Consider the following 26,398-nt stretch of genomic DNA (forward strand, 5'->3'; position numbering starts at 1 on the left):
GATGAAGTTCTACAAAATCTTAATATATTTTATCGGAAAGTATCGCCAAAACAGTCAAATATGTCTGCGTGGAAGAAAACAGTTTTGATCAGAGAATCAAATGATGACCGTTGAGTAGTTGTCAGCACATGTTGGGAAAGAAACTGGAGTATTTTAGTTTCTACTAAACAAATTCAACTAACAAGATTTAATTAAAAATTAATTTACACAAATGTTTAGTGGATTATAATATAATCCATATTACTTTCTCATATTATGAGAAAGTATTGGTATTTTTCAATCAATTGTGATTGTTTGATGTTTGAGGTGATTGGACTACCAGGATGTTTCAAGATTAAAATCGATAAAACTCGATCTTGGTTAAAACATTAAGATTAATGGAAAGTGCGATTGCGATGTCTGTAATTACAGACTGACAGAATAGAGATGGGTAACAACGTAACTTGAACGCACAAGCTGCTATCAACTATAGCAATGATAGCTGCTATCAACTATAGCAATGATAGCTGCTATTAACTATAGCAATGATAGCTGCTATCAACTATATCAATGATAGCTGCTATCAACTATATCAATGATAGAAACTAGTGATGGAGTTTTGCATGAATTTTCTTTCTGAGTGTTTCACTCATGATCAAGTTATATCGATTTTAAGCTAGAAACATGCTGGCAGTCAGATTAACTCAAACGTCACAAACAGTCGAAAATGATAGAAAAATACCGTTATTTTCTGATAAAATTTGTTAAAATGTTGTGTGGATTCTTATTGATACTATTTCCATAAAGCAGAACTTTCATAAAGTGTCAAACATAAAACCAGACACGCTTTAATCTTAACAGAGCTATCCAATAAAACACAAGTTGTAAACACTAATATCCTGTACCGCTTGTCAATGCTACTCGAAATATGAATTGAACGGGTTAGGGCTAACATCTGTGCGAGACATTGACCTTTGAATGCAACGCTTGACTTCTTGGTGCCTAGTGACTAAGCATTTCACAAATATCGTTAGGGCTTGGCTGTTATTATTACAAATACTGGGTTTGAATCACGGACAGACGCAAATACCCACCGAATACATTGATAGGATGGACATAAAATTTCTCTCTGCTTACTTTTGCTTGGCACTATACGTTGTATTCATTTCGCTGGTAATACAATTATACAAATCACTTCCACTTATAATGTGATGGAACATTAAAAATTCAAATCACCGACTCATGGAAGTGATTCAAGGCAATAAAGAATTGGTCAGTACGTTCACAGAGGTACCAACACTGCTTTTTCTTTTCAAAACCATATTGTCCTGGTTCAGCAAACTTCTACCAACCAGAAAAAAACAGTATAAATTTTAAGGTTTTATAATGACTAATTCTATTATTACTCGTATAAATATTTTCTCATATAATACTCCGTTACACATCTTCCTCGCTATTCTACTGGCTGTTGGCTTGTCTTTCACTAAACCCTGTCAAATATTTGTGTATGGAAATACGAGTTGGTACAGATTCACTTGCTCACAACAAAAGCTTAGTGAATATGGCTTCTTCTTCCACCATAATAACCTTTCTGACAATTTTAGCTGCGCGCACATATTAAAGAGGACCTTATACAAAATTTTACTAGTTTTATTCAGAAAGTATCAATATTTGTCTATCATTTGTGATTGTTTTTGATGTTTGAGGTGATCTGACTGCCAGAATGTTTCAAAGATAAGATCGACAAAATGAAAAATACGTTTGAAATGATGCTACTAGCTGATATTGGCTAAATTGCGTTCAAGTTGCAGCGTTACACGAGTCTAATCTATTGGTGTCTTTGCAACTATAGACATCATAATCGCACGTACGCTTGATCTGAGCGTTTGAACTGTGGTCAAGTTTTGTTGATTTTAATCTTGAAACATCCTGGCAGTCATATTACCTCAAACATCAAAATCAATCACAAATGAAAAAAATATTGATTTCTGATAGAATCTACTAAAATGTTGTGTAAATTCATCTATTTAATTAAATTTATCTCAATAGCTACAGGTGTGTGAGATTTTCTCTATTTCGACATAACTTGAGCAACAGGGTAGTTCTGTATCTATATTAAATCTGGCAACAAGTTCATCCTACCTTGGATGTCTATGACAAATGTATGCATATATATACATACATAGACATCTAGTCTTATTGCATTTCTATCTCTACAAATATACTTGTAGTTAACTAACTTATGGCGATTGCTTGGACCTTTGTCCTACATATTTAAATCTTGCTAAAGTTTCAAGCTATGGCCGGACTCCTTTGTCAACTCAATTCCTATCAAAAGCAGTCAGACATCAGATATACTCTCTTATATAGTCTGCTCAATAGACCATCAAAATCTAGGGCTCTAGTTTTCAATACAACCAGATACAAGCCTGCAGTAGAAAACTAGACATTTTTGGCGAGTTGCCAAGTCCCTAGCAAGGACGGTATGTTCAAAAGGGTGAAGCTCACGTTGCGCTAGTCGGCAGATTCAATTTGTATTAAGTGAAGAAGACAACTCCTACTCATAGTAATTTTAATTTTAAAATTTACCAGACAGTAATTTATTCTTTTAGCTGAAATTGACAGATACTTATTCGTTTGAAAGTTTTTCAGTTTAAAAATTTAACACGTGTGTTAATCTTAACCCTTTGACCAGGTATAAGCCCCCCAAAAACAACCGAAACTCGTGTAATTTATTTTCGAAAATTCAATAAAATCGATATTTTATGAACATGCATAGCTCAAATCTTAAATTTAGTTCAATGAACAAAATTTTTTGTACCTATACATTCATTCACATATCTACTACTCAAAAAAAATTACAACCATGTGCAATTGTCCCTGTATGAAATGCTTGGAAGCATCTTTTTCGGTAGAGTCAAACGCTATAACGTAGCCGTGCGAGCCACCATAACGATCGTTTTCTCTGCATATTCCAAGTATATTAAAAGTCCAAAAAAGTTTACATCAGTTCTATCATTTGAATTAATTTTATTCTTATCAGACAAAAAATCACTAACGATCGCAGGATAAAATAATCTTTTATTTTACCGTTTTGAAAGTCGAGCCGATGTTGACTGGTTTTTCCAACTTTTAATCTTTTCCAAGGAATCGCAATTTGTTTAGCTTTTAGCACAAAGCAACGCCTCTCAGATAATCGTTTCATATTGTAAATCATCGACTGATATCTTGTTGATGATATTTAAAACTTACTAGTGTTCATATCCTTTGTTTAACGTTACTAGACGACAGCTTTATAAACGTCTACCGAAATAGACATAAATGTCGTTTCCCACGCAACCGGTAAACGACATTCTGGTCGTTTCCCCTGTCAAAGGGTTAATGCACAACTGTTTGCAGACAAACAGTTGTGCATTATTACAATTTTTGCGGCATAGTTTTTGACCGGCCCTACAAATTCTCAAAGTACACTCAAAACTCAAGTTAATTTGTTCCAAGACTTGCTTTGCATGCTAAAACTGTCAGTTGTCAAAGCGAGTATTTTAATATCATATATTAAATTTCATTTAATTCGTTTCAGTCTAAAGATTTATAGGTGAATTAAGAGAATTATAGAAAAGTGAAAAACTGAAAAGTCCAAAATAACCCAAATCTTTCCTATAATAAATGCTGTATCAGTCCATTTGTCTGTTCAAAGCCAGGTATACAGATTAACAAAAAACTTGCTTTCCACAGGGTTCGAACTCATGACACTTAGCTTGGTAGACTGACTTGCTACCAAACCATCACCTTACCCTTTAGAGCTTTTACATCCGACGATTTGAGCTTTTTAAGCATATTCAAGTTTTTCGATTTTTATCTATAAACATCCTAGCAGTCAGATCACCTCAAACATCAAAAACAATCGCAAGTGATAGAAAAATATCGATACTTTCTGATAAAATCTTCTAAAATTTTAGGCATATTTTAACCTCCCAACTTCTGCTACTGCGCGCCAACCTATTGGCAATCACGGTAATAGAATTACAGACTGTAAGCCTATATATCAGCTTATCAATAGAGTTTCACTTTTCTTTTTATTACAAAACCTACGCACTAGCTAGACCAATCAAATTTGGTATCTAACGAAACAACCTTGTTGCCAATCATGTGCAACCATCGAAGGTTTTTTTGCTAAACAATTCCACTTTTAGTTATTTTTCACAACGGGAAACCCAGATCGCTATCATCATGGCAAAAAGACATTCACCCAGTTCGCTCAATGCAAAGGAAGCGTCAGAAATTTTGTGAGAGTTGGTTTCAGATAATTTATTTTATACTTATCTTGTAGAGAATTTTGTTCTAAATAGAGTGCATCTTACAGTAAAACAATATCTGCATTGATTCTCAAGATATTACATAAATGCTAGCTGCATATCGAATCTTCGAAAATTCGTTTAAACTAAATTCGTCAGGATAGCCAATTTAGAAAGAGTGGAAACATGTAATTATGAGGCCTTGTTGATGCAAAATGTTTGTTTGCGGAGAATCTTTTTTGCAAAACGTGCTGTTACAATTTCTGACAGGTTGGCAGAGCGATAGCTGCATCAAATAAATCAACTATCAATTGTTTATATGCTCCTGGTATTGATTGGAATTCCTTCATGTAACTTTTTACAATGTTTGTTGATATGAAAACTGCGAACGTCAGATCAACATGTCAGTTTGTTATCTCTGCAACTGCTCATCTGTTGACCTTCTGAATGTTTCACTGTAACCACTTCTATAAGGTCAAACTTTTAGCAACGTGATTGAAGAACGGAAAATGTGTTTACTTAGCTGGGGTCTCTAGAAAGCGGATTCAATTTAAACTGCTCGATTCTTTTTGAACTAAGGAACTTTCTGATCATTCTGACAGAATCAGAGATGAACTTGCCTGAGATTTTAATAAAGTTCATTGAAGAGTATAGGTATTTTTCTATCATTTGCAGTCGTTTTTAATATCTGAGGTAACCTAACTGCCAGGATGTTTCAGGATTAAGTTCGACAAAACTTTGATGCGATTAAAACGCTAAGATCAAGTGAAAATGATATTGTGATGTCTATATCATCAAAGACACCGACAGAATAGCGATTCGATTCGTAATGCTGCAGCTGAACACAATAGCCGATATCAACTATAACAATGATAGCAACTAGTGATGTCATTTTGCACTCATTTCTCTTCTGAGCATTTTACCGCAATAAAGTTTTGTTGATTTCAATTTAGAAACATCCTGGCAGGCAAATCACCTCAAACATGAAAAACAATTACAAATAAACAAATACTAATAATTTCCGATAAAATCTACTCAAATTTTGTGTGTTTGTTTTTAATTCATGTTGAAACCTTGTTGCCGATTTGCATGTTTTTCCGTAAAAGCCAGAGTTCTCTTTGTAAAACTTTAATCTAAGTTTATGTTGAAATCAACAAGAACTCTGCACAAGAAATAGTACATTTGACAAATAAGAGCCAGGTTTAGTTTAGGTAAACCGGCTACAAAAGAGAAAAACTATGGTTTTTGTAGTTTGACCAAAACGCAGACCACCATTCTCTGATATCAGAATGTAGTTATCAGAAATATCCAAGGCCTGACGTTGAAGAATTTTACTGGTAGAAATATATTTAGGTTGCTGTTTACAATTTCTTTTTTAATCCTTACTAAATCAAGAAAATGGAAATAGCCTATTATGCTGTGACGTCTTAGTAAAGAGATAACTCTCTGGCTCGTTCGTTTGACAAATTAATAACCCAATATCCTAAACCTATTGTTGCAAACTTTGAGTAGATCTGTTAACGCTGTGAACCGTGATAGATATTTTTGTGAGGGTACTAAGGAAAGTCATTATAAAGGCTATCAATCGTGAAAGAGTCAAATACAACTCTAGGAAACATTTTTATGCATTTAGGTTACCCTCCTCTTTACCTAACAATAGCAGCGATGTTACCGAGTCTGTTGGTCTCTGGTCAAAACAGTTGGCCAAAGTTGGACATACTTGCACTTATCAGAAAGCTCATAGCCTGAGAACCAAAATAATGTGCTATGTGATAAGAATATCAACTCTTATACGCTATCCATCGTTTTGTTTGACATCATTAAGTCATTTGCACATGCGCTCGTTTACGAAACAGCCGCCATATTTGTAGAAAACGATCGTTTTTTCTATTTAATAGTACTTTTTGGTGTTGTTTTGATACTATAATAAAAAAATTGCAAACAAAAGCATCGTTTTCAAAAGTTAATTGCAAAAGCTTTGTGTTTTTAACAATAAAATTGTCTACAAAGATGGCCGACAATGATAAAATGATGTCACGAAAAAACGAAGGATTAAAGCCTGATAAAAGCTGCAGCTTAGGTAAACCAATGAAGAGGCAAAATAGATAGGGCAAACAACTCTAAATCTTTTGCCTAATGAAATGCTTGGTAAAGTCACAGATCATTTGATTTCATCTGATGTAGTAAATTTTACTATTTTTATAGCTTATACATATTTTTTAAGCTTTAAGCATTAGCTTTGAAATAGCCTTACACGAGGTACTTTTGTTTGATTTATGTATAACATTACCAGAATACATATATTTAAAGGGAAAAATATTATTCACAAGGGCACTAAAGAAAAATGTAGATAATACATTCAAAAGATCTATATATAACTCTTTTGAAATTTGTATTTCAAAAAACGTATACCGTATTTAGATATACATCCATTGAAATACAAATATCAAAAGTTGGATAAAAAACATTAAATTTTTGAATTTTTGTATTCAACCTGTGAGCTTACATGTAGATGTTTTGTGATTTAAAATTTGGAATGTGTGATATTAAGATAATTGTTTTCTTAACAAGTAGGTAAATGAACTAAAATGTACTCTAGTTTTATTACAATAATGAAAGTATGAACTAATGCAAGGGACAGTTAGCTTGACCAGTAACTTATTAGTCATGTTCAGAGGTATGATAACTCTCAATGGGCTTTTATGTAAGCAATCCCTCAGAGAACGAGTGTGCTGTTTGCTTAACTTACTGCAAGTTGAGGCTGTGAATGTTTTTAACTGCATTGTTGTACAAACAATGTCTCTGTAATCTTGGCTGGACATGTCTGAGCTCTGTGGTAAAGGAACCTAGAATGATTGGAGTCATGCCCAGTTGCATAGAGCTATTTGAGACAAGTGGAGTACATTCTTGTCACCACCAGTGTCTTTTTTGGGAAATCCAACCCAGCCTGTTGGTTGCAATTTAGTCGCTCTACACAGCTAAGCCACGGCTGCAGTAGGTCTTTTGGAAAAGCACTTTTTGATAAAGATCAGTATTAAAAGTTTTTACAACATACAGGTACAGCAATGTGCGTTATCTGATTAGCATAGCGCCAGTTGGCAGCGGAGATGTTCACAAACACGGCTGATGAACATCGAATGGCAATAATTTATTAATCAGCTACTGCAAGCATGCCGGCAGCATTTCCTCTTGTCTAAACAATGCCAATAGACACCTTGGAAGTTTGCCTGTAGAAATCTATGAAATGCTGTTGGCAGGGGTCCACATGGGAGGTGGCATCATCAGCAGTTGTCATCGAAACAGATGATTTCTAACCTCATGCGCTTGAGTGCTAGCATTTCAAAATGATGTAATCAATATGTAAACGAATGACACCATGTTCCTCAAATGTCAGTTCTGCAAGTGAAATACTTTCAGAAATAGAAATAATTTGGAGTTGTTCTTCTCTGTTTAGAATTTGCTACTCACAAATATTAACAGCTTTGAGCAACCGTTTCCTTCTGGTGATGCCCCAAAATTCATACGGTCAAAAATTTAGAGGTTAGGACTGTTTTGGTACAGACCTTTGAGCTTTTGTGTGCCATTATGCAAAAGGTCAACAAACATATAACATATATCTACAACACTTTTTTTTAACGATGAACTTGCGCAAAATTCTAGTAGATTTTATCAGAAAATATCAGTATTTTTCTATAATTTCCAATTTTTTTATCTTTGATGTGATTTGACTCTCAGGATGTTTAAAGATTAAAATCAACCAAGCTTGATTGTGGCTCAAACACTCAGAAAGTGGCTCAAACACTCAGAAAGTGGCTCAAACACTCGGAAAGTGGTTCAAACACTCAGAAAGAAAATATCTGCGAAATGACACCACTAGTTGCTAGTTGCTATAGTTGATATTGACTATTGCCCTTTAGTTGCAGCGTTACATGTCTCTATTCTGTCGGTCAATTTGCAACTATAGACGTCATATTCACACTTTCGCTTGATCTGAGGGTTTCGATCGTGATCAAACTTTATTGATTCTAATTTTGAAACATCCTGATAGTCAGATCATCTCAAACGTCAAAAACAATTGGAAATGATAAAACAATACCGATACCTTTTGATAAACTCCACTAAAAATTTGTGTCAATTCATTTTTAATTAAATGTTAATTGAATTTGTTTAGTAGAAGCTACAACACTCCAGTTTACTTTTCAAACATGTGCTGACAACTACACAAAGGTCATCATTTGGTTCCATAAACAACACTGTTTTCTTCCAAGCAGACATATTTGGCTGTTTTGCGTGGGCTGTATAAGTATTTCATGATTAACGAATCATACCAACAAATTAATCACATGACATCCGATCTAAGAACAGCTAATGAGTTAATGATGAAAATATGATTGTGCTAATAAAGACCAACATGCAATGATTAGTAGGTTGCTGCTAGTAGCTGGCTTTTAAAATTTAAATTGACTATATATTCTGTGTTTGGACTTGTACATAAATTATTTAAGTAAAATTTTGCCAATTTTGCTATATTAATGCATAAGGGAAGTGCTTGCTTTAAAAAGTGTACCCTATTTTTTCAAATTTTAAGACTTGATGAAGAATAAAACAACAAAAACAGCAAAAACATTAAAAACTGCTACAATAACACAATAAGAACAAAAATAGTAGTAGTGATGATATTAGTAACAAAAATAATAGAAATATTGTTAGTGACGCCAGCTACTGCAACAAGAACTTTAACAATGTTCATTTTTGATAATACATGAAGAGTAATGATATTTTATAGTTTTTGTAGTTTGCTGATAATAATAATAAATAAAATAGGCATAACATTAAGAGCCGTAATATAAGAACAATAACAATAAGAATAACTTTGACTATCAGTAAGCCTGGTGATGCCAGGGATTTATTTTATTTTCAATCAGAGTCAGCAGGTGGGTGTTTAAGAAGCTGTTTTTGGAGCCAAATCGGGTTTTGAAACAAAATATATTGGTGATATGATGGAAGCCACAGAGCATATGCGGGTGAAGTACACACAAAGTTGAGCAAAAAATGTGGAAATGCATGACATTTCTACAGACCAACAGACAGACAGACACACAGACAGACACACACATATGACACACAGACACACAGACAGACACACAGACAGACACTCAGACAGACTACCAGATAGACCAACATACAGACCAACAGACAAACACACAGACAGACACACAGGCAGACAGACACACAGACAGACACACAGAAACACAGAGACACACACAGACAGACTAACAGATAGACCAACATACAGACACAAAGAAAGACACACAGACAGACCCACAATGATAAAATGAGGTTTAATAATATATATAACAATGTGTATTCGCTGGGACAATTTATCATTTTGGAGTTGTATTCCCTAGTAAAAAATATTAAACTCCAACATTTTAACCTGTTACGTATTATTATAGATGAAATTTACTACAAGATCAACAACTGTGGCATTGAACATTACATTATATTACAAAATTTTATTTAATAATATAAATGATTTTATATTTTGCAGGTTTGATCATCGCATTTGCCCTGCTCATCTCCTCTTCATCCTATATCGGTGACCCGATAGATTGCTACGAGCCCCAGGAGTTTGAAGACAACTGGATCGAATACATGGACAACATCTGCTGGGTAGGTTGGAGTGTCTAGTTGAACACGGGTGACAGCTTACCTGCCATGTCGTGTCATGTTAGGTGACAGTTTATCTGCCATCCCAGGTCATGTTAGGCGACAGGTTACCTGCCAAACCTTTGTATTGTTTATACAATAGCATGCAGAGATGACAAAATAACAGACATTTTTTACTGTGTGCGTGATATAACCCAAAAAAATTTTTCCTTCATTGCAACTAGTAATGACAAACGTACTTTTTAATTTTTCAGTTTGTCCAAAGTGGTGAGTTAGCTATTCCAATAAATTTTTGCATGACATTTTTATGATCAGATGAGCAATGAATCGGTATTTCAATAAGTCAATATGCCACCAGAGGCAGATAATATTAGAAATTGACAGCTTGGCATAAACCTTTTAATTCAAAAATATGGATGAAATCTGACAGATTAACTGTCTGTGTATTGCTGGTAACATAATTATGCAAACCACTTTGCGCCCATGAGGTAATGGAACATTAAAATTCAAATCACTGACTTTTGGAAGTGATTGAGGGCAATAAAGAATGGGTCAGTACTTTCACTCAAGTACCACCACTGCCAATGCTCACTTCACTCAAACCCTTTGAAGAGCATAAGGAATTGACGTACATTCTCATTGTGTTTTGTACCTAGATCTAATGACATACTTATTTTTAGGTAACATTTTGAATTGTTAAAAAAATGAAACAGCAGCAATGTCTACAAATTTATTGAAGACAAAAAATCTTTCTTCAATCTTCAATCTTCTCTTCGAGATTTATCCTCTCTTGTAACAATTTCTAAGAATTAGGCCTACTTTAGCATTAGTAGCAGAGATCTACTACAAACGCAATGTCTTGTCACTGTAATTGTGTATCTGTCTATCTACTTGGCTGACTGTAAAACAACTAGAAGTACAGTATTATCACAGCAAATTTGTCTAAAGATTTTTTAAAACTTTTTAAAACTTTCCTATAATGAGAGCTGAGACAATATTTCTGTATGTCTGATAGTTGGAGGTTGTAAGACACAAACTGAACTGTACTGGATTTGAACTTGCAAACTTCAGTGTCACTGCTCAGCGCAGTACTACTTGTGCTACTCATTCGCCTTCCATGTGCTAGCATTATTGCGCATATACTCATTTTGTACACTTTTTTCCAACATTTGACAATCTCTTACAATCTCTTGCAATGCACTGGTCTGCCTGGGTACTAGCAGATATCATATTTTTCATACATTTCAGTTGTTTCATTAACTGCACTTACAGAATTTTGTGATGCCATGAAAGTTGGCACATTTCAAACAACTTCTATCATAATAAACATATAAAAGGTTTTGATATATCCATACTGTACTTTTATCGTTTATGGCAATTTAATATTGATTGAAAAATTGCTTTTTATTAATAACAGATCTGTGAGATGTCTTAAACGAATCTCAAATGAAACAGATTTCAAATAATTAGAATAAGATTAGATTAGCCAGATTAAAGATACAATGAAAATTGTAATCTGTCCATTGAGGACCACTCATCTCAATGAAACAAATATATATAAATTATTTATCATTCGTCAATTAAGAAAACTTACAAATACAGAAAGTGCTGGCTCCTATTTAAAATGACTGATGGTGTTAAAACATTTTATGAGGCAATCCTTTCTGTTTTAATCTTATTTAAAATTGAGCGGAATGATAATGATAATTGATAATGATATAATTGAGCTTGTACCATATTGTACTACTGGGGCTTAGAAAATATACATTACCTCACACAACAATACTTTGTACAGTGACTAGAGTTTCTCTCTGTTTCCCTCATTAAACAGCAAACTCTCTGAATGCTTGCCTCATCTGATGCAGTTTGCCATAGAAACTTTTCCTGGTTGAATTGTAACATCCTGTTGCAACTTAACCTAGAATTGCTAATTGGTTGTTTCAAAACGCAATAGTTTAAACCTTTTGAATGCAGTGTAGAATGTCCGCAGCAGTTGTCATTAAAATCTTTAGCTGTTGTCATTTTTGCAAGATTGCTGACAATCACACCTAGGTGGAGAAGCTTCATATGCAGTGATTTATGAGAGTTGATTGCAGGCTGCTGTGCAACGATTGCAACAATTCAGCAATGCTGACTAAACACGATATCCCTTTTGCTGTGGAAAAACATCAATGGCTGTTATCGGTTCTGTAGACAAAAGCATCTATGTCATTTTTGGTGGAGGTTGATAATAAAACTGTTGCCTTGTAACACAGAAAACGTATATCAATGCTATTAGGCCTTAAATATTGTCTGCAATGTGTTTACTGCGCATTCTCTGTTTGAACGGCACTTTTAGTATAACGTCACTATAAAAGAAAGGCTAAAAATGCAGTATCATGGCATTTAAATAGAAGTGTTATGGTATATATGACTAATGATATAAAGTACTTATTTGACAATGCATTTCGTTATGAGCAAATTTAGAAAAAAGTTGAAGTTTGGAGTTGTGCTTTCAAAGTTATAAGTGTAAATAACTCCTTATCTATTACAGATAGCCAACACGTACTATGTGCCTTGGAATGAGTCAATTCCAAACCCCGACCAACCATATAAACAGGAGTTACAGTATTATCAGTGGGTTCCAATCATTCTTACAATCCAGGCTGCTCTTTTTTTAGTTCCAGGTAAGAGGGCATTTTTCCCTACAAAGCAAAAGCAGTTTTTTGTAGTTTTTAGTATCTCTATGTAAATCATTTTGGTTTTATTATTATATTATTATTAATGTTAATATGATAATAAAATTAGGTTATATTAATATAAACTAACGTTAACAATATTAATATAATCAAATTATATTATTAATGTTAATTAATATATTAATTAATATCATTATGTTATTATAACAATGTTAGCATTATCACGTGGTTGCAATATAGGATGACTGCAGAATTTATTTGTCTTTAAGTTATACGGGAACTCGCAGATGCATGATCAAAATTACAGTATTTTGACAGTTTGTTTAAGAATGAAACCTAAAAATCTACAGTTGAATTTTCTGTTGTTATTTCTGATTTGTTGACCTTTCTTTTCTCACTTTTCACCAAAACAGTTTTTTAAGCCAATTTGTGCGTTAAAGAATATAAAATGCAAATTCACTTTTAAATTTGTAGGTTTCAATATTTAAAATGTTCATACGTCTATAGACATTAAAAAACCCATGAAATACTGTAATTTTGACAGTGCATCTGTGAGTTCTCCTATAAATAGAAAGACATTAAATAAATTACAAATAACTTTTATTGTCATCTTACATTACAATCAATATTAGCAGATGAATAAAATTTACATAAAAGCTAATAGAACTGTTGTTTATAATATATCATAAAAATTGAAAATAAATTTTGTTCTCATTTCAAAGGCCTAAAATAATTTACAAGGCATTTGCAATTTAAGTTGCAAATTTGTTGCAAGTGTTAGTATGCCTATAAACTTGTTTATAAAAATACACAAATTTTGAAATACTGTCATCCTGATAAAAGATCTGCTATAAATAAACAATTAAATAAATTAAAAATAAGGGCAAAATTTTATTTTAGTCCTAGATCACAACCAAGAAATAATACTAGATGGGAAAAATACACATAAGCTTTATTACGAATATTTATTTTGACACATAATCAAAATTAAAAACACTCTAATTGTTGCTTTTTGCTGGTCAAAACACGAAGTTCACATGAGATAATGTTTAGCTGCAATTATAACTGTTAGACCAGCATCATTGAGAATTATATTAAAAATATGTTGCGTTTTTTTTGCATTACATGCCAAAAATTGACAAGACAACAATCAGGAATTATTGGGTATTGATTATTATTAGTAGTATTATTGATAAACAGATGTGCTTTAAAACTTGGTAATCTCACTACCATGAACTTTCATGAAAGTTTCATTTTTGCCGATTTCAAAGTAACTGACATTTTAGACACTTTTGAGTACTTTGGTATTCTAACTGATGTCCAATGCAGTATAAGTAAAGGAAATGGCGATGATTTTTTTTCTAACGATCCTCATGATGTTATTACAATATTTAATTATAAGTTTGGATGACTACAGAACAATGACAACGTGTACAGATTTTCGAAAAATCTATATAAATATCACAACTTCTTGATATTGCTAGCTATGACGTTTTGAAATGTCAAGAAAATTGTGCACTGGTTTCATATTATTACTATATTAATAATATTGGTTATTCTAATAATATCAGTGCATTTTACTTCTAATATTGGCCAATACTGCATTTCTCCTATTGCAGGGAGAGAGATATAAACATATAATCTTTTCCTTTCATTATTGCTTTTTTGTTGTATTTAATAACACCCACACCCACTACATTACAGCTACTATTGCAGTTATCCTATTGCACTGCAGTGCCGTATGGCTGCTAATATTGCAGTTCTCAACCATCAGTACCCTTTCTTTTTTTCCAATATCTCTTTGGTCGTGGGCTGTATGACAGTGGAATTTCTAGTTGAACAGTATTGCAGAATAGCCAAGATAGCGAATTGTAGGGTGCAGTAACAGAAAGTTCATAAACTAAAATATACAATCGTGGATGTAGTATGTTGGTGTCACGGAACTGAAAACAATGTTTGTCACTTATGTGGATGGATAAATACAAATATTCTAGGCATAGTTTGCGCAAGATTTTGAAACCTGGAACACAAATGCAGAAATGAACAAGTTTGTGAAAAGGCAACATGTTCAAATCTTTGAGATGTGATCAAAGGAAATGTGATGAGCTGGAATATGTGACCATTAGTACACTTGTCTTAGTAGAATTTTCTATGAAAGAAATATTTCTTTTTGCTGTTGATATGGTGAGACGGGGAAACATATATAACGTCCTTGATCAGATGACAATGCACAAGTTAAAAGTAAAACAAGATTGCTATCTTTCCATTTATGAACTATTTGCATTGCCTCAAGAGAAACATGTTTGATGAAAGCTTGCTGCAAACAAGATCTATCTTTTAGCGGCATTCTGGAACATGGTGGCTCAGCACTCAGGCTATGGAATCAAGGATATTGTCAAAAGTTGCCGAGACATGGAAATGATTGAGCCTGAGAAGAGAGATGAGACAATTGCTTTTCTCGCTAGCAACATGATTAGATTCATCAATTACCGACAACCATACAAGAGTGTGAGTATTTTTAGCTATTTACTTACTGGTTTTCATTTTTTGTCTTGCCCGACTTTTATTGAGTCAATTTTTAGTAAAACTAACATTTTTGAGATTGTTCATTGACGATCAAGTTTAAAAACTGTTCTCATGATGGTTGGTTATCATTATTGCAGACTATTACACTGGCAGTCCCATGCATTGTTACAGATCGTCATGCGTAAAAAGTCTCGCCACAATTATTTCAAAATGCCGCAATGTGGTCGAGTGGGGCATACGTTGTTGTTAAGCTGAATCGCCAAGTTTGGTTTGCGTTCAATGCAATATTTTTTCTTCACGCTGTATGTATGGCCTGGGACACAGTCTTATTACAGTAAAAGTTGCTGTAATTAGTCAAAGATATAAACATTCCTTGACATTACCTAAAACAGTTTACATAACTAACAAAGCCAGACCAGATAACAACCAGATAACATCAGTGATGCAGCAAAAAACTTCGTACTTGCTCGCTATACATGTGCATCATAATTACATTTGCCAACATCTGGTTTGGAATTCCCAAATAATGACATTCTCAACTATTTGCAACTAACTAGTGATTTAATCTAATGTAAAACAGGGAATGACAACCCTGACAAAATGTCAATGTATTTGATGGTAATATGAGTGAGTTATGGAATTCTTAGCTATTTTAAATCTACTTCAACTTTAACCAATATGAAATAGAATGCCAAAATTTATACAGCAGACAACTCTCAAAAATTGAAATTTAATAGCAAACTGAAAAGCAACAGGATTCTAAAACGCTATTTCTAAACTGTGCAATACTTCATATATTTTGGAGTTGTCAGACCTTATTAAGAACAAGTTGGAGTCCTGCGCAAGGCAATATTTCATCCTAAACTTTAACCCTGGTTCCAAATGAACAGATAGACAGACACCGCCACTCTTATCATAGTAAACATTAAAAAATAATACAGAAGTTGTCAGCTCTACTAGAAGGAAGTATGTCATGAACAAACAGAAGAACTGCAAAATAAATAAAATGTGAGCTTTTATTACTGTGATTCAAAATCCAGATTTTCTCTTTCACAACTTACAAAAAATCCTCACTCTGCATCTAGTTGAGATTCACGAAAGAACTAAATACATTTTTTTACTGTGAAAGGAAGTTGCCATTGAAAACAATTAACCAAATAATTAAAATGGGATAGCTAATATATGCAAACTTAACGTGGATGATTGGCCGTTGCAGGAATTAATATTTGCTGCAACCTTTCATATAATCTTCCAATAATAAAAGCCATGTTTGTCCATCTGTCCATCCATCTGTTTGTCCGTCTGTCCACCCGTTTGTCCGTCTGTTCAAAGCCTCTGTTAGATATTGGAAAAAATGTTACGTTGCATAGAATTTGAACTTGCAGCAATAATATCTGTTTGCTCATTTGTTTTTGTTTAAGAGTAAAAAACAAAGATTAACTGGCAACAATCAACGTTAAATCTAGAAACAAACAAGTTTGTCACTAAAAGTTCTTTGCTTTTAAAACTTTCCAAAATATAAAGAATTGTTAACATTAAAAAAGATAGACAATAGAAAAAATAAAATAGTTATCTTTCAACTGAATAAGTCAACAAATTATGCTTTTGCTACAGTTTTTAGTTGACGCCAAGACAGTACTACTTGTGACATCATACTGAACCAAATAATTTAACCAGACTGACCAAGTAATTTAAAACCAAATATTTCTTCTTTTGTATTGGAATGCTTCAATATCAACTCTAGTAATACTAGAGAACCTGAGAAAATGTTGACCGGTTTACAGAATTCTGTTGATCCAACCTGTTATTTTAATATGATGAGTCTCTCATTATTGACAACTACTACCGTGGCAGTCTAGGTGTAATAATCAACTGCACAATTATTCCACATGTGGCATATCGGTTGATTGGCTCAGTTGGTCGAGTGTTGGACTACTGAACTGAAGGTTGTGAGTTCAAATTCTGTTCAAAGTGATATTTTTTCTAACCTTTGTGCGTGGATTTTGACAGACATATTGATGGGAAACTTATTATAGTAAATGTTTTCTTGGTCATTTTTATGATGATTTGTTTGGTCTTTTGCAGAGAAAGAGCCCGATGGGTAAAAGATATGGAAACTTTGTGTTTATCATGTACTTGTTTTCCAAATGTCTCTACATTATAAATGCCATCATACAGATCTTTCTCCTTGACTACATTCTGGGTGAGTCACCTTTATATTAGTCACCTTTGTATTAGTCACCTTTGTATTAGTACAGAGCATGTACTCCGACCTTCTGTCTGGTGTGCACAACTTGCACTCCTACCCACTGATTAGTGTACAAAGCTTTTACTTGTGATCGTGGATTTATATGTTGTTTTTCATTCTGTATGCAAATAATTGAAATATGTACATATGATTTACTATTTTTTCTGTGAAACTAATTAAATAAACAAAAGTTAATTTGCTCCGAAGTACGACAATTGTGACAGAAATTTTTTTCGAACCAGCTAATTTTGTATGGTGAGGTATGACAACTTCTAAACATATATTATTACCCTTGGCATACTCTATTACCATTTGACTATGTAGGAATTCAACTACTAGTGAGAAAAATCAGTTTACCAATGTTATCTTAGTTATTATAATTTTTTACCACTGGCAGGTGATGGTTATCACATATTTGGCTACCAAGCTCTCGTCAACATGCTCTGGAAAGTTGAGTGGAATGTTTCTCCTATGTTCCCACGCATCACACTGTGCTCCTTTGAGATTCGCAGGTTGGGGTCTAATATTCATCGCTACACAGTACAGTGTCTTCTCTCTGTCAACCTCTTCAACGAAAAGGTAAAAATTATAATTATTTTAATAATAATGTACTCTAAAATCATTTTAATAATTATATAATATGGTTTCTACTGGATTGTCTTGTAGCAAAGCAGCTAAACAGCATAGTTTGCTAGCACTATTCCAAGAAATCTAGTAGAAAATCTATATTGTTGATAAGACCTGAGTACAGGTGCCCTTAAATTCTCCAAGCATAGGAAAGGGGCCGGGGGGGGAGGCGTTTAATAAATTATTGATGGGCGCTTAAATTGAATACCGCTCGCAAATATAGAAGAACTACATGGCCTATTGAATACCCCTCACAAAATTAGAATAAATACTGCAGTCTAATGAAGGCTCCTCATAATTATAGGGAAATTACAGTAGTCTAATGAATACCCCTCTCAATTATTGGAGAATTACTGTAGTCTTCTGAATGCTCCACATCATAATAGGAGAATTACAGTGAGTTATTGAATTTATTGAAAAAAGGATATACAAAAATTTTCCGTTGCAAATTGCGAATACATAATGTTTAAGTAAGCTATTTTATCTAACGTTGGTATTGCAGGTGTACATGATCATCTGGTGGTGGTTGATATTTGTGGCTGGTATGTCTATCCTTGGACTCTTGCTTTGGTTGGCAAATGCAACTTCACCTGGAGCTCAGAGAACCTACGTGAGAAAGTATCTGAAAATCATGGGGCTTGGAGGAAACAGAGAAGATGTATGTGGGACCTAAATTTATTAGGGGGTCCAAAGGCTTTGATGTAATGGATTTGTTACAACCATCCAAAGTTTGTCTTTTTATCTTGGATGCATCGGAGCTCTTTTGGGTCTTACACGCAACTGAAAACTAAAAATATTGAAAAAAAAACATTTACGTAATAAAAATATCCCTTTGGTTATACAGTAGACACTTTTGTAATGTAAACCAAGTGAATTGGCCTGGTTGGTTTAAAAATATTTTTAAGCCAAATAAGCCATTTTAGGCCTATATGCATTTTTTAGTTGGCCCAAAATTACGTTTCCTCTCGACACACTTGGGAGAGAAATCAAAACTTTTGTCCCATTCTCCAACTTAGGTTCTGGACAGACGGATAACCAGACACTGCACTTATTATATTGAAGATATTTCATGTGTACTTTAATCTAGTAACAAAAGAAAAGTAAATCTAGCAAAAGAAAACTTTATTTTGGCGGCATAAACCTTGCAGCGACGGAAAAAGTTTAAAATACAGTAAAAGCGTGCGCTTCCCTAAGTTAACATAAAATTGGTGTAATCATGCCTAAATTAAGTTTGAGAGTTTAACAAAAAATGCAAAATTGTTTATACAAATCAATATTACCACAGTTATTGTACGACCATTAAATAAAGAGATTTATTTATTTTTTATTTCTAAAGGGCCAAAAAAGATGAGTTTACATGAAATTGGAATGGATTAGGCTGTTTACAAGTGTTTTACACTTCGTATAATGTACAATCTATATAACCTAAATGTTCTCAGAATGGATTATCTATGCTGTATGGGTGTCCACTGTAGTTGATCAATCTAATGAGTAACCAGCCATCTGATTGGTCAAATTCGTGTCTTATTAGTAGCAAAGATAATGCCTGCGAGCTAACTAGTTTATAATAGATAAGCTGTTTATTAATAATTCACTCCCTCCTTTAGAGTTAGGCTTGATAATACGCTTGAAATGTTGAGTTTTATTTTTTGAGTCAACATTGCAAAAATCAAAAAGAATTTAATATTAACTTTTAAGGTACTCTCTAGCAAACATATTGTCGTATATTGACTAGAAAAATGTTTTTGCTATTATTTGCAGGAAGTAGAAGAATTCACCAATTTCTTGAGGCTGGACGGTGTTTTCACTCTAAGACAGATAGCCAAGAACACTAATGATGCTGTATGTGGAGAGGTAAGTCATGACGACTCTAACCTATTAACCTACAAACTCAACAGATTTAAGGCTGACAAGGCATTATGTCAGCCGGGTAATAAATCCATGACAAAATAATTTTAGCGTTTGTCTGCAAGGTAAGGTAGGCTTATGCAAGCCTTCACTAAAATAATAAAATTTCTAATAAGTTTTGGTCAAGCAATCTCTTATGATAAAACATTAGATAAAGAGTAATAATAATGATAGGAACAATATCAATAACTGAAATAATACCAACCACAGTAATGACAATATATATATAATAACATAGTAACAGTAGTAATAATAGCACATCAACAACAATAATAATGGTAATAACATCAGTATAGTAATTGCAATTGATGATAATAATGACAAAATAACCATTGTAGTAAAAATAATAGCAATAATATTAATGATAATAATAATAATCAAGTGATTGCGCAGTTGTCTCGTTGAACTTGACTGTGTTTAGCATGTAAAAGTGGTCATCATATAGAATGTTTCACTTCATCCGCAAAGTGCCGCAGTGCTGAACCCTTTTGCGTGTGTTTAGACTATAATATTAATAATGGGTATAATAACGATGCCAGCTATATTAGCAGTAATAATAATTATAAAATAAAGTTTGTAACAATAAAATATTACAAATAATTATCTTAATAATTAAAATTGTAGGAGCAACATTGATAATCGTATTAATAATATAATAATATTGAAATTATATCACCTAATATATATTGGCGCAACCAATATGAAATGTTGCTATTGCATCAAATGAGCTCCACAAACTGGTATTACTTTTGCCTTTTTTTCCATTTTTATACTTGAAGCCATTTCTTACTTTACATTACTGAGTAGAGCTGATAATCATGAAATGTTTATTTTATTAAACCGGACATGTTTGCCTTTGCCATACAGGTTCCTGATCTACACAAAATGTTACTTTGGAGCTTGAGGTTCTTTGAGAGTGTTTTAATATTATCAGAAACACTACCTTGGAGCTCAGGCTATATCAAACTGTTAGCACTAAAAGAAGGCAGTATCCATATCGGAATGGTACTTTTGAAAATATGATACATAAGCGTTACCACATTTTGTTGATTTTTTTGCAGGTGGTGAAGGCGCTCTGGGAGAAGTACCAGAAAGAAAACAAGAACAGACTCAACTATGGTGAAACAGAGAGCCTGGCCTAATCATTATAGAATCTACATTCTTTAATACTGATTGTGTCTAAGAGCACAAACTCTAAATTGAGAGTTAACCTCTCAATAGCTTGTTATGACAATTGAGGCCATTAAACAACCATAACAATATAAGCTTTTCTACTGCCAATTTTAATGCTAACTCTATGGTTTTCTAGCTGGATTGGTTATGATCTTCCATTTCTAAAAATAATATCAATGTATGTTCAAGCATTTTGTAGTTACACTTTTACTGCAACTAATGGTTTCACTTAGAGAATGGTGATTACACGCGGATACATGGTTTGGTATCAAATTTTAATATTGTTATTAGTATTATAGCTATGCAAAGTTATGCAGTGTTAAAACATTTGCTTCAACAGCACTGATGTACACTTTAGCTTTTTGCCTTTTTCACAACATATTTTGTACAAAATATTTTGTTCTACTGTACAACCTCTTATCTAACTATGCACGTTTACATTATGATCACCTAGCAGACTGTTTACTATGCAATGAAATAATATATAGTATTAATTAGCTTCCCCACCATGTCTGCTGCTTAAATTCACCCACTAGGGTGATTCACCAATAAGCAGTAACGCGGGCATCCTGACAATAGCCAATGACATTCTGTGTAACCAGTTTCTTCGGAGTCGTTAATAAATATAAGTTAACATGGCAACTTCTAGAATATGACGTAAACAACTTCTGCTCTTGTTAAGCCTGTCTCACTTTCACGAATTGCACACTACAAGAAATCAGATAAAATGGTTCCGGGTTCAAACCATTAACCTTTTGAAATTATTAAAGTAAATTATATATTAAATTTCTATTGTTAAAGTAAACTATACACAAAAATTAGTTATATAGATAACTTTTATGTACAATTTGTTTCAAAGCAATTTTTAATTTGGAATAAAATAAATAATAATAATTTACTATTACCAAAATAGCCAACCTGTGTAACGATTGACTCCCAAAAGTTGCTTTCCACTGGGTATCTTTGTAATACTTGTGTGTAGCGTCAAACCACACTGTGTGTGCTCTTATTAAATCTATGAACAGTTCAGTGCTCATTTTGATGATGTTTCAATCGTGAAAAAATAGCAGAATGTTGTTATTGTAAGCAGCCAGAGCAGGGCAGTCTGGAGCAAAATAGATGATCGAAATGCATTTTTCTTGCAATAGAGTTCTGAATTAGCAAGTCTAGTGTTATGGCTCAGTCAACTCATCCAGCGCAATCCAGCACAATCCAGCACAGATTGGCAAGATGATATTGCATTATATATTGCCAATTGTGTTTGTGCCTTAACACTTTCAGGCTTTGTATAGGCTGATGTTGATTATTGCAACGATATCAACTACTGACCTCATTTTGCTCATGCTTTTCTTCTAAGTGTTTTAATCGCAAAAAAATGTTGTCATGTTAACCTTGAAACATCCTGGCAGTTAGATCACCTCGAGCATCAAAAACCATCACAAATGGTAAAAAATACGGATTTTTTACGATAGAATCTACAAAAGTTTTGTGTAAGTTCATCTTTATAATAAACACCTGTGAAGCTACTAAATGCATGAACATGTGCTAGACCATAAGCGCTGGTTGTTTTTTATCATCCTATACTGCAGGCAAATTTTCATTATTCAGATATCTATGAAAGGTTTAGCAAACTTCTGACAATAAAGCTGCCCTTTTTTAGAGCTAAGAAGATCATAGATTAATGCATCTCATAGAGTGAGGAAGATCATAGATTACTGCTTCTCATAGAATGAGGAAGATCATAGATTAATGTTTCTCATAGAGTGAGGAAGATCATAGATTAATGCTTCTCCTTGAGTGAGGAAGATCATAGAGTAATGCTTCTCCTTGAGTGTGGAAGATAATAGATTAATGCTTCTCATAGAGTGAGGAAGATCATAGATTAATGCTTCTCATAGAGTGAGGAAGATCATAGATTAATGCTTCTCATAGAGTGAGGAAGATCATAGATTAATGCTTCTCATAGAGTGAGGAAGATCATAGATTAATGCTTATCATAGAGTGAGGAAGATCATAGATTAATGCTTCTCATAGAGTGAGGAAGATCATAGATTAATGCATCTCATAGAGTGAGGAAGATCATAGATTAATGCTTCTCATAGAGTGAGGAAGATCATAAATTAATGCTTCTCATAGAGTGAGGAAGATCATAGATTAATGCTTCTCATAGAGTGAGGAAGATCATAGATTAATGCTTCTCATAGAGTGAGGAAGATCATAGATTAAGGCTTCTCATAGAGTGAGGAAGATCATAGATTAATGCTTCTCATAGAATGAGGAAGATCATAGATTAATGCTTCTCATAGAGTGAGGAAGATCATAGATTAATGCATCTCATAGAGTGAGGAAGATCATAGATTAATGCTTATCATAGAGTGAAGGAGATCATAGATTAAAGCTTATCATAGAGTGATGAAGATCATAAAGTGAAATGCTCATCAGAGCCCTGTTGTTCTGAATAACCTCTCCTAAAACCTTCCTCATTGAACTTGTGTTTGTCTATTGGGTTGTACCTGTCTGACAGCCAAACATGAAGCTTCGATACGTAAGACAACTGCCTCGGCAGACAAAAAGAGTTTAGGCTAAGAATGCTATAAGCATTTTATTCAGGTACGTATATGGTATCCAGACAACTCTATCAAGTACTTCAAAGAATTTTTCAGTTTGAACACTTTCAGACATAATCTATGTAATGTATCTTTCACATAATCTGTGTATACCAGAAAGTCTCCTAATCCAAGACTGTACTAACAACATTCTATCGACTGTGAAAACACTTGAAATAGCCAATTCTTTTTTAACTGAATATCATATTGAAGCTCTAAGCGTGCAGAACTCAATGAAAAAACAGAAATCAATTAGAGCACATAGTTATTTTTCCCAAACTCTTTCAAAGAAGTAATTTTTTAGAAATAACTGAAAAGATAATAATTGCGGCGCACAGAGCCTCGTAGAGTCGGTGTATTTGTTATGAATAGACAAACACACAGTTTTAGTGTAAAGCTCTTGTTGTAGAAAAATAGAAACTTTCTAGTTTTGTCTGTTTTTGATCCTTCGTTACTTCCTGCTTCATTACCAAGAATTTCAATTAGCGTGTCATTAAAAACTGATGTTCTGTCAGCATTTACTTATCAATAGATAAGAAGTGTCCGCAGTAGTTTATCAATATCTCAAAAAGTAATAAGCCAATCGATTTGAAACATCCGAATTAGGTATAAAATGTTACGCTCCGAGTAACCAAAATTTTGTTCAGCTGCATAAAAGAAAAGCATAGATAACCAAACAAAACTATGCAGTCTAGCTTACCCAGATCAGCTGGAAAAACAATTCCCAAATTATCTCAGGCTGAGGCTGGGACAACGCTCAGACATTGTCAAAAATTATAAATATTTGTCAGGCATTCAAATTTTTTTTTATTGTTTTAGGCAATCTGTCAGGATGTTTAAAGATTAAAATCAGTAATATTTTATTGTGATCAAAACACTCAAAAAAAAAAAACGTGACCAGACTTCTTCAAACATGACCTCAATTATAGGAATGACCTAAATAATCAAGTATGTTATTTATAAGTGATAAATACATGATTTCATGAGCATCTGGTAGGGCCTACTCTTACGTTCACACAGAATTTAGAAAAAACAATGGAGCAAAATCTAACCAACTTAAAATAATCTTCAAGTCATTGCAAACATCTATTTATAGCAATGTATCTGAGGCTATATTTGAAGTTTAATTTCAAAAATAATCACCAAATATATAAAAAAGTGCATGTATATGAAAACTAGCTGAATTCTCGGCGCTTTACTAGTATTAAAAACAGCTTATAAACAGGGGCAGGTAATGAAGTTGCTATTGGCTGATTTGAGTAGGCTATTATGTTACAAAACTTACTAATAAGAGCCGTGAGAACCAGTTTTAGTGACGTTGCATGCAGTAAAGCCTCGTTATCAGTATTATAACCAATACAATGACTATCTGCCCTGTAAATCCATTGCATCTTGTTTGGCTAAATGGGTTCAACTGCGACCTTTTGAACTGGATTTCAAGTTCTAATAAAGTGCGATAAAATAATCAATCAAAAACATAGCCAACAGCTGTTTGGTTTAAATATTTGAAACATTGACAAAGCGAGTAAAAATTTAATATATAATTTATGAATATTGACAAAATTGATAATGAGTAACAATTTTGTGAATGAGAATTTTAGTTTCCCAACAAACAAGTCCTGTTTCTTTTGCACACCACTGTATATGTATTACAATGAAGTATCATTTGTTTTAATCTATTCTAAAAGCTGGCTCTACTATCATCATTTTAATGCTATGTATTTATTTTTAAGGGCAGCTAATCTAAACTTTTGCTATGGCTTTTAATGGTTTAACATTCTAGAATGGTTATTCTGCTGTCTCTCGTGAGAAAACTAGCTGTCATGTGGCAACAAAAGTTTGTTTCACATTTTTCATAAGAAGGATATTACTTTTGTTTCGATTATTCTATTTTAAAATATTTAAGTTCTTGCTGCAATTAAACTAAACAGTTTCATTTTTTACAGATTTTATATTGTCTGGTAGAAGAAAAATCTGTTTTCTCATTGCTTTCTTTCTTTGTTGATGATGAGAGTTGTCTCTTCATGAATCTTTTATAAATTGAGAACTGTTCTAGCTCTTTTCAGTATTTAACAATCATAATTTTTAATGGCAAAGTTCTGACTGTTTTGCCAATTTCCATTTGTCAAAAAAAGGTCTAAACTTTGTACCTTGCTAGAATACAAAATTCACTTGTGGGTGTTAGATATAAAACTAAAAATGTGTAATGAATTCTCCAAAAAAATATCTAGCCAAGCTTTTACTGTAGTTTTTTTAAAAATAAAAACTACGTAGTACTTTGGCAGCTTTTGTGCCGTAAGAGATCATCAAGTATGGCAATAAAACACCGAATTAGAATTGGCTGTTAAGCCAACTCGCCAGAGTTCGATTCCCATATGATATAATCCTTTTTTCAACATCTAGCGTGGCTTTGGACAGCCATTCCAACAGATAGGCAAAGCTCATATTATATAAAAGTTTAGAGTGACCTGAAATTCAATGTACTAGTTTTATGCACAAAAAACACGTACGCATTTCCAAGCAGCCATAACAACAGAATGTGAGGTATAATTGATTCTGAAGTCCTGCGTGTCATTTTTTTGCATTTGGTCAAGTGATTTCTCAAAATGTTTCAAATATTCCAATATGACTATCTACCATGCTGTAATTTATGATATGTTGCCAAAAATAGTTGTTTTCCCTTCATAA

The 26,398-nt window shown here is 33.3% G+C and overlaps 1 protein-coding gene across 1 annotated transcript in view; it reads left to right on the forward strand.

Moving 5' to 3' along the window:
• Positions 1 to 21,606, forward strand: part of LOC137398496 (innexin unc-7-like) — a 65,832-nt gene extending 44,226 nt beyond the window's left edge. The window contains exons 3-10 of the mRNA XM_068084613.1: positions 9,826 to 9,947; positions 12,478 to 12,610; positions 14,964 to 15,130; positions 17,234 to 17,351; positions 17,794 to 17,975; positions 18,526 to 18,681; positions 19,785 to 19,877; positions 20,993 to 21,606. Coding sequence (XP_067940714.1) covers positions 9,826 to 9,947; positions 12,478 to 12,610; positions 14,964 to 15,130; positions 17,234 to 17,351; positions 17,794 to 17,975; positions 18,526 to 18,681; positions 19,785 to 19,877; positions 20,993 to 21,073 — 1,052 coding nt within the window. The 3' untranslated portion in view covers positions 21,074 to 21,606. The remainder of the gene's footprint in view (positions 1 to 9,825; positions 9,948 to 12,477; positions 12,611 to 14,963; positions 15,131 to 17,233; positions 17,352 to 17,793; positions 17,976 to 18,525; positions 18,682 to 19,784; positions 19,878 to 20,992) is intronic.
• The last annotated feature ends 4,792 nt before the right edge of the window (positions 21,607 to 26,398 follow it).

The sequence above is a fragment of the Watersipora subatra genome, chromosome 6 (genome assembly GCF_963576615.1).
Source record: "Watersipora subatra chromosome 6, tzWatSuba1.1, whole genome shotgun sequence".
NCBI classification, from domain to species: Eukaryota; Metazoa; Bryozoa; class Gymnolaemata; order Cheilostomatida; family Watersiporidae; genus Watersipora; species Watersipora subatra.